This window comes from Falco naumanni, chromosome 7 (genome assembly GCF_017639655.2).
Source record: "Falco naumanni isolate bFalNau1 chromosome 7, bFalNau1.pat, whole genome shotgun sequence".
Classification (NCBI taxonomy): Eukaryota; Metazoa; Chordata; class Aves; order Falconiformes; family Falconidae; genus Falco; species Falco naumanni.
Window position 1 is genome coordinate 49,936,806 of NC_054060.1, and position 9,048 is coordinate 49,945,853.

The 9,048-nt window shown below is 41.9% G+C and overlaps 1 protein-coding gene across 2 annotated transcripts in view; it reads left to right on the top strand.

The window, feature by feature from the left end:
- Positions 1-7,374, top strand: part of MIDEAS (mitotic deacetylase associated SANT domain protein) — a 54,739-nt gene extending 47,365 nt beyond the window's left edge. For both annotated transcript variants that reach the window (XM_040601588.1, XM_040601587.1), the window contains one exon: positions 1,153-7,374. In XM_040601588.1, coding sequence (XP_040457522.1) covers positions 1,153-1,354 — 202 coding nt within the window. In that variant the 3' untranslated portion in view covers positions 1,355-7,374. The remainder of the gene's footprint in view (positions 1-1,152) is intronic.
- The last annotated feature ends 1,674 nt before the right edge of the window (positions 7,375-9,048 follow it).

Genomic DNA, 9,048 nt, shown 5'->3' on the forward strand with positions numbered 1-9,048 from the left:
AATCACATATTAAGAACATTAGGACTTTCTAATGAACAGTGGTGTAGAAATACAAGACGCTACCGTTGATATAGCAGCAGATATTACATCTGGTTAAACTTGCACCCGTCTTTTGTGACTGTAAAATATACTTGTATTTCCTCACACGGTTCTAGTTGTTCTTGTAGCTTTGTTGCCAACAGATTCATAAATGTTAAGAAAATTCAGTTCCCACTTAGGGACATGGTTTAGTGGTGTTCTTGGCCATCCTGGGTTAACAGCTGGACTCTGATCTTAAAGGTCTTTTCCAACCTAAATGGTTCTGATTCCATAAATTGCTTACTCTTCAAACAACAGTGTCTCTCGTAATACCAGGGTTATCCCTTTATTTAAAAAAGGCACCAAACTAGGGCATGGCAAGGAAATGAAAACCCTGTCTAGGTGCATCACCAGGAGTGCTGACAGATTCCTGCTGGGGCTGGGACTTAGCTGGCCCTGCCAAGGTACCCTGCCTTTGTGCCCTCAGACAGCATGTGGCATTGAGCAGCGCTGCCCAAAGTCGGGCAGCTAGGATTTGATCCTGGCCACTGACAAAGGAGAAGCAGACAAGGGTTCTTAACGTTGTCTAAACTTTTCTCATGGCGTTCGCTGCAAAAGCCAAATAGTTACTGGTGAAAGATGGAGGGATAGGTCATAGAAGTGCAAAGTCAGGAGGAAGAAGCTCAAGTGTTTCTAGCTGTGTGGACAAGGCTCAGGAGTAGTGGCATTTGGCCATTGTTCACCTCCACGTTTATTGTATTTTTGCAGCATAGGGGGAATTCCTAAAAACCAGGGCCCTGTTGTGTTAAGCAGCACATGCATATTTCGGGTACCCGTGCTGCCCGTCTGAATTTAGAAAACTTAAGAGCTGAATGAGAGGTAAGAGGAAATGGCCACATAAAGAAACAAAGCGAGTGGTTTGAGGGTGCTCAGGATCCCCGCTGGTACTCCACCTAGCGCTGGCAGTGCCGAGTCAGAAGGAGTGTTCGCTGTAGATGCTCTATTGCAATGCCAAAGTGAGTTCCTGTGCTGAAGGTCAGAAACTTGAGGCTGCAGCAGCAGAAGCTCTTTTGGAGAATTAATGAAGGAGGCTGTAGGAGACACCAATGCTAACGTACGTGCGTGCTTCCTCAGGGTGTTCTACAAGGTGAAGAGCCGCAGTGCTCACATGAAAAGCCACGCGGAGCAGGAGAAGAAGGCAGCTGCCCTGAAGCAGCAAGAGAAAGAGGCAGCGGCGGCAGCAGCAGCCCACAGTCGGGCCCGGCAGGAAGAGAGCAGTGACAGCGGGAGCAGCAGCAGTGGAAGCAGCAGCGAGAGCTCAGATGAAGAAATATAGCAGCAGACCAGAAGCGGAGGGAGTAGCAAGGCTGGACCCAACCTCCCTCTTGGTGGTCTCACTCTTTTTTGCTTGCACTTTTCTTACCTGAACATCAGGTCTCAGTTTCAGTGCTGCTGTTTCCTCATGCTACGTGTTCCACTTCACCTTGCCAGTACTGACCAAGCCGGAATGGTGGATGAAAAGATTTGATTCAACTTGGCTTTTTTTTTTTTTTTTTAAACAAATAAGGGGTTTCTATTCTATTTATAATGATACCTGACGTACGTAACGGAACAATGTCACCTGCAGTGGAAGTAAGTTCTCTCTCAGGTCAGTCAGACCTTTCTTTTTGTGCTTGACACAGGAATTGTGATAACAGGACTCTTGAATATAAAAGTTTCCAGACAAAAGTGAGAAAATTATGCTCTGCTCTGAGCTAAGTGTATCCAGTTACTGTGACACTGGTGATTTCTAGATGTTTCCTTTCTCAGCAAGTTCTCCTTCCTGTTACACTTTCCTGCCTTCCTTTCTGAGTACTTACTCAGGCAGCCAACAAGTTTTGTGGAAAGATGGTGTGCGCTTTTGGCCTCTGCTTCACAAACATGAGAAGCGGGATGAGCAAGACACTCTTCTTCCTTTTGAGAGGAAGTTTTATTTTTCAAAAAGAAGCTTGAGGTGGTTTCTCTTATGCCATTAAGAATGCAGCAGTGGATATAAAAAAAATCCTGTGGGATTAGAGTAGCCACAGAGCTTGTGGGTTGTCTCATCTTGGAAAACAAAATAGTCTGCCTTTGATTGACTCAATGGAAAGTAGTCTGGGCTTTACAAGTGCAATTTGAAATGAAAACTGCTGGTTTTGACTTTGCATAAATGGGAGCAAGCTGGTTTAGCGAAAATGAACCAGGACCACCGTGTGCGCTGGATTGTGTGCACCTCCGAGATGGGAGGAATGGACTCTCGTCTCCAGCAGTGATCCCTCTGTGAATGGCTTTTACATGGCTTTTACCTCTCAACGTGCCCGTTTCTGTCTTGTGGTAGCCCTCATTTATTCCTTGAAATGCCCATCACCAGGAGCCTGTGTGGTGGGGCCCTCATTTCCCAAACACCTCCTGTCAGACAGTACATACACACAGGAGAAGCTCATCACTTGTTTCCACACCAGTGGCTGGACAGCACTGCCCGCGGGGTTGTCCTGCTGTGAGCCTTGCTCTCCGCTGAAAGGCCGATTCGTCCTTCAGAACTGACACATGCTAACAGCCCAAAAAGTCTAGCCACCAAAAGCCTGCTGGTGAAGGAGAGTTACAGAGAAGTAGTCCAGGTGACATAAATGTTAGATTTGCACAGGAACGTTCTGTACATCTTTATAGCCCACATGTATCATTATTTTGTAAAAACGCAAGGAAACGGATCACTTCCTTGTGCTTCGTAGCTGGTCAGTCCTGGCTCAGCTCCCTCCCTCTAGCCAGCGCTTAGCACAGCGCTGAGCCCCCAGCCACCCCAGCCGCCAAGTGCCAGCGCTGCGGCAGATTGCGTGGGCACTGCGCCACTGCGGCCGTGCTGCAGGAGCCAACTGCTCCTGCATTCCCGAGCAGGGATCCTAGGGGGGCTGCTGGACATGAGCTACAGTGTTCCTGACCGGCTGATTTTTATTTATTTTTTCTTTAAAAAAAAAAATAATCTTGACCCTTCATGCTGCTAGATAAATTCCAGGTTGACTATGGAAAGTGGCTTTAACTCCAGTGTGCCGTCTGGCAATCTTTTCCTGCCCTGTGGTTTTATGCAGCCATGATTGCTTCACCCTCCAAGTCTGGGAGGCTGTGTGTTGTACCATGTTTGCTTTGACATATATATGCCTTTGGATAGAATCCTTTTTCTTGGTAGCAGAAACAGTTACTACTTTTACAAAACAAGTAGGAGTATCATTAAGGACTGCACTTCTTTCCATGTTGACACTTTTGCCTTTTAAGTGTTCAATTTTCTGCCAAGGGTGTATTTTTCATTCCTAACAAAATTAGGTTTCCTTTCAGCATTTGGATGACTGTTCCATGTCCCTACATGCACAGGTCTGGTTGACTAACTAGGCTGTGGAAGCAGATGGCATGTCATGAACTGTTAAAATCATTCAAAAACTGCGAAGGACTAAAAGCTACAAATCTTTAAGAAGCAGCTTCAGCAAATCAGTCTTCCTATTAAGAGTTTCAGTGTTGATTGTTAGCTTTTTGCTTTTGTAAATTGGAGAGGATGCTTGTCTGCCATTATCCCAGGGCCTTGAGAGAGAAGAGAAGCTTTAGCACACTGTGCTAGGGCAGACAGTAGGTGCGGCAGCCAGACCTTGTGCTTGGCTTGTGCTGGGGTTAATTCCAGTAAAAAGCAATGATTCATTTAAAGTTCTGAAGTATGTTTATGGGAAACTACCAGTAGCTTCTAGATCTTGAGAACTACAGGGCAACAGTTCAGAAACAAGCAGGGCTTGTGAGTATATCTAAAAAGGACTTAAAGTAATGTAGTTACTGTTATATTGTCGGAATGAATGCCTTTGCCTGGAATAGCGTGTTGCAGCAGCAGAACAGCGTACAGGTACTTAACAGAAACTGGGAAGGCCTAGAAACACGTACAAAATGGAGATGGAGGTTGAACTGGCACACAGTGAGAAACACAGAAAAAATGGAAGATTTATTTTTTTTACTTTTTTTTTTAGATTGGAGGGGAGATCTGATTAAACTTGAGAACTAAAATAACATTAAACAAACTGTCTTAGGAAAATGCCTTTACTATCCTTGCTAAAACAGTGCAAAATCAAACAGTGTATGACCCCTTAGGAAAAAACGAAGACTGTTCATACTGGGCAGACCCAAGCCCTGTCTAGCTCCTGGTCTTGTTTCTGACAGTGGTCAGGAGCAGATGCTTAGGAAAAAAGCGAGGGACATTACGGACTAGCTGGTGTAGTTCTAGCTAGTAAATAGGATGCTAAAGTAGAAGAACTTATGTGTGTTTGTAAGGCAAATCTGCAGAGAGATGTGCACTGAAATGTACCATTCTCCTCATGGGCAGAAAATCGGGACACTTCTCTGCCTTTTACTCTTCTGCTCTCTGTATCTACCTGCATTTACTCTAGTATTTTTAGTATCTGGAAGTATGCCTGTGTGATAATGAGCAAACATTTAGTCATGGCCCTCAAGTCGTCAAGCTTGAAGTAGTTTTAGATATGGCATAGCAAATTATGGTGACAACTGATCAGATGAAATGAAGTACAAATATTTAGGGAGCAAATCATGGGATTGCTTTAAGTATCAATTTAATCTTCTTTCAGATATGATGATGCTTGAATGCAAGCACTATCACAATCTTCCAAAGACCGGGTCTTTCACTGTTTCTCCCTATTATAGGAAATTGATATGACAGTAATTTTTCCTCTCATCAACAATAAGCTATTGAGGTGCTGATAAGAACAAATAAGGTGTTTTCTTTAGTTGTCCAAAAATAGTGTGTCTGTTACACACTGAATCTAGTACTGGTTGTTTCTCTCCCACCCTGCTGCAGTAGAAGAAAACAGGAAAGTTTGATACTGTGAGGTCTGTCACTGGAAGAAAATTGGAAAAGGGCTTTTTCTGAGGATAACCTCAGACAGCTGTGGGTGAGCGTGGCTGACCAAAATCAGGTAAATGTTCCAAGCAAGTGGCATCAAATGGAAATCTTTCTGAGCATGTTTACGTATTGCTAGTAGCCACCAGAAGAGCTCTCTTCTGTCATGGTAATAAGTAAACATGCTCCCTAGTGTCTTGTTTAAAAACAAACACCACCAAATCTGCTGCCCGCTTGCTTATAGTAGGAGTTTGGAATTCATCTACATCTGAATTAGATCCTGCCTACTAGCAAAAGCTGGCAGAGAATGGTTTTAAAACAAACAAACCAACCAACCCCCAGTTGCTGAGGACAAAGCATTTGAATGGAATTTGTCTAATCTGCAATGAAATCTTTTACTTTTCTTAGCAGGAGAACAAGTAACTTGAGTGGGTCTTTACTACAGCACAGTGTTAATTTAAGGCTGTGTTGTTCCAATTATGATTTTTAAATCTTGTCTATGATACAAAATTCTTGTCTCTGTCCTGTTGATTTGTCCATTTTAAAACCCTGTGCTCATTATTTTCCATCATTTAAAGGCCTATTTATTGATTACATTTAGTAAAGAGGCTTGCTGTTAATTTAGAAAAAAGGCAGTATATGCTCAGTCATTAAGCTGAGTTTGAACAAAGCATCTCTTTGCTATAGGAACAAATACATACAGACTGCAATTGTGTAAATGCATCCTAATAGATTTGCCTTTCACAGTGTGAGATCAGGCTTCAGGTGGTCATATACCCAAGCAGTCAGGTGGCTGTACTTCAAAACCATTACCTGTTTGAGTCTTGATGGCAGCATTGGGCATTGCGGAGATGCAGCGACGGATCACCTTTTGCCCTGTTTGCATCCTTCTGCCTGTGTTGTCTGCCCTTTACGGATAGATTCAGTCTTTCAGGTTTGTGATCTGCATGGAACAGCATCTCAGTTTTGTAAGACTGCGTGTGAATATAATTGCTAGATACATGCATGCACTTCTGATGCATATCTGATATAGCTACAGGTGTTTTGCAGTCTAGCTGCAAGAACAACTCTGCATTTTAATTTATTTGATGTTTTTCCATTTACTGAGACAGGTAATAACAGTATCTGAGAGAACTCAACTCTGTAAGTCGAAGGCCTACTGAATTTCAGTCGGCTGTGCAGGACCTTGGTGTTTTGCTGGCTAGGACCAGGTAGGCATATAGCTGTTTAAAGGCAGGTCAAAGAGAGACTTTCTAAAGCTTAAAAGTAACTCATCTATTAATCCCATACTGGACGTGTAATGTGAAGTCCAAATTAGCTATTAATACCCTCTAATTTATCAAACTGAGGCTTTTGGTCACTTTGCATTGCAACAAGCTTAGAGTAAAATCAACATTCAATTAAAAGGTGTTTCCTAAACCATGCAGAGTGAGCTTTCTCGCTCTCAGTGATTATACACTTCTTAATTCTCTTTCAGGCAGCGGACTAGAAAGTTCATATATATATATATATATATACACATATCCTATTTTAAAAGAAATGGGAGCAGGGAGGACTATAGCCATAGAAGTCTTGTCTGCTTTCATACAACGGCACTTTTAGTCCATGATTACCTCTGCCAGAAACCTTATTCTAAAACACGTTTTCCCACAGACTTCCTTTTCTCCCTGTTCTATCTTCTGATGTATGTCTGAAAGTTTATAAAGCTTTAAAGAGACAGAGAAGCAGTGTCTACAAATGATGTTTGATTTTTGTCTGGGGGGGGGGGTGAGTTTCTCTGTAAATTTGTCACTTGGATTCAGCTGCTTTCCTTGCCCTCATTCTCTCCCGTGTCAAATGTTAGAAAGACACAGATGTTGAATCCCCAGCTGTCTAAGGATTTTTCTTTCCAAGACTAGGATTCCGCTGACAGCTGAGCCTGAAAAAACCTTAACTTCTCCAGATTAAAGACAACATATATTTTTATAGAAATGTAATTGTATATTTTAAAAACGTTTCCTGCAGCTTCTCCACATGTATTTTTCCCCTTTTAGTTCAGATTTGATATCAACTTTTTTGTGTTCATTCTTTTTATGTTCTGTTTTTAAATTTGTAGCAAAGCTTTGGTGTACTGTACAGGAGCAGTCAGCCTTTGTAATTACTGTATAAATGCTTTATAATAAAGTATATTACTTTTATTTTAACAAGTGAGCAGACACTTCCTTTTGCGTGTTTGCTGCCTAGGGCACCTTTTAAAAGACTGTTACATGTTTAAAATGTACATATATAAATATATTTACCTGTTGCTGTACAGTTGTGATAGACTGGACTGAATTTATTTTTTGTGTGCTTTTTTATAAAATATTAATACACTAAAGGAAATCTTGCTGATGTGATTGTAATGTACTATGTAACTTATTTACTTAATATCCTCTATCTATCTAAAAACCCTTTTATTAAATGAGGTTTAAAAAGTAGTTTCATAGCCGAGTTTTTTCAATGGTACGAGGGGGTGGCTGGGGGGCCCAGGCCAATAGTGACTGTGGTGCATTCATGCAAGGGAAGTGGTTACAAGTCCTTGTAGCTAGTCTGCTCTCATCATACCCACCTCCGTGTTTCCCACAGCAATCCTCGAGGCTGTTTCTCAATGTAAACTTCCCCCCGAAGACAGCAGCCTGCAGTGTGTTTTATGTCTTATGTCCAAGAAAATAACTGGCAGATGCAGCTCCTGTTGCTTTACAGGAGTGTTGAGGGGGTGTCCCGAGCACCTTCCCAGGATGCCAGCAACAACCTTGATAGCGGGTTAGAAATTTGTGGGGAATAGTTCTAGGCCTGCCGTGCCATAAGTAGTAAGTAAGGCCAGCGGGATTCTGACACTACCTGAAACAACTGCAAAGCCAAGTGGGCAAAGGCAGCATGGAGTAACTTGGTACGTGAGAGGCCTGTATCCAGTCTGAATTCCTGGATGGCTGTGGCTGGGACAGAAAATAAGAGACTGAAGTCAATCCAGAGCTGCTGGAAAAAAGAGTTAATGTTTTCCTGCTGTTTAGTAGTAGAATCTGCTGGTTGTAGAAACAATTACTTCAATTGTAAATCATATTGCATTGTATTTTTCAATGGTAGAGTTTAAAAAAGTTTTAGTCAATCCCGCCTTAAAGACACTTACCTGAATTAAGGGGGTTTTTAAACATTTTTTTTTTATATACAGTGCTAATCTCACTTCCTCTGACAGCAGCTGGATCTCTTGCTGTTAGTTTTCAATATTAATTTGCTTCCATCCAGCCTCAAAACAAAGGTTCCTTCTGCTTTGGTAGTTAACTGGTTTTTAGTTAACTAAGCTACAGAGGTGTTTCTCACACCTGTGGGCATTGAAGTCTTTAAAAGCTGCAAATGTTTCACTGCATAAAGCAGATGGCAGAAACACGTCCCTGTGTCTGACTGGCCTCCTGCTAGGTTTCAACCTATGGCAGCACACCTGTTCTGGTTTTAGTTGTTAATTTATGCTGGCAAATTTTAATTTCAGTATTCTTGGTAAAGCTGGCAGGAGAAAGACTCAGCTGAAGCCATTAAAATGCCTTTTTTTTTTTTTTTTTTTTCAGCTTGGTCTAGAAACCCTTGGTTTAATTTACTCCTGTGGCTGTTGGCCAGCAATAGCATTTGGAAAAGTCATATTTTGCTTGGTGGGCAAAAGAGACGGCGAGCACCGAAGCTTTCGGTTCAGATAGCAGAGCAGGACTTTACTTAGGGCTTTAAATAATGTATTTACCTCCCTGTCAAAGCCAACTGGCAAAAGTGCTAAGATTTGACTACTTTGCGCTAAAACTGTGAAGCCATGCATGTTGCAGGATGCTATTGTTGTCGTTATTGAGACTGGTTGCTGTGGACTGTGGGGTATAAAGCTTTTTCTTGATACTGGAGTTTTGAAATTACATTTCAGTGACACTGTCTTTTTAATCAGTTAACCTTCTGTTGTTTGGGTTTAATGGAACTGACAGAATATTGCTGTTAACAAAACTGAAATTCCAAGTGAATTGTAATTTTGTACTGAAGAAAGACTAGCCATTTATTTAACTTGAGGGGTTTTTTCCCCTCATATAGCAGTAGTAGACTTTTCTCTTAGGACCTAAGAACAAAGTGTGACAACCAGTGTC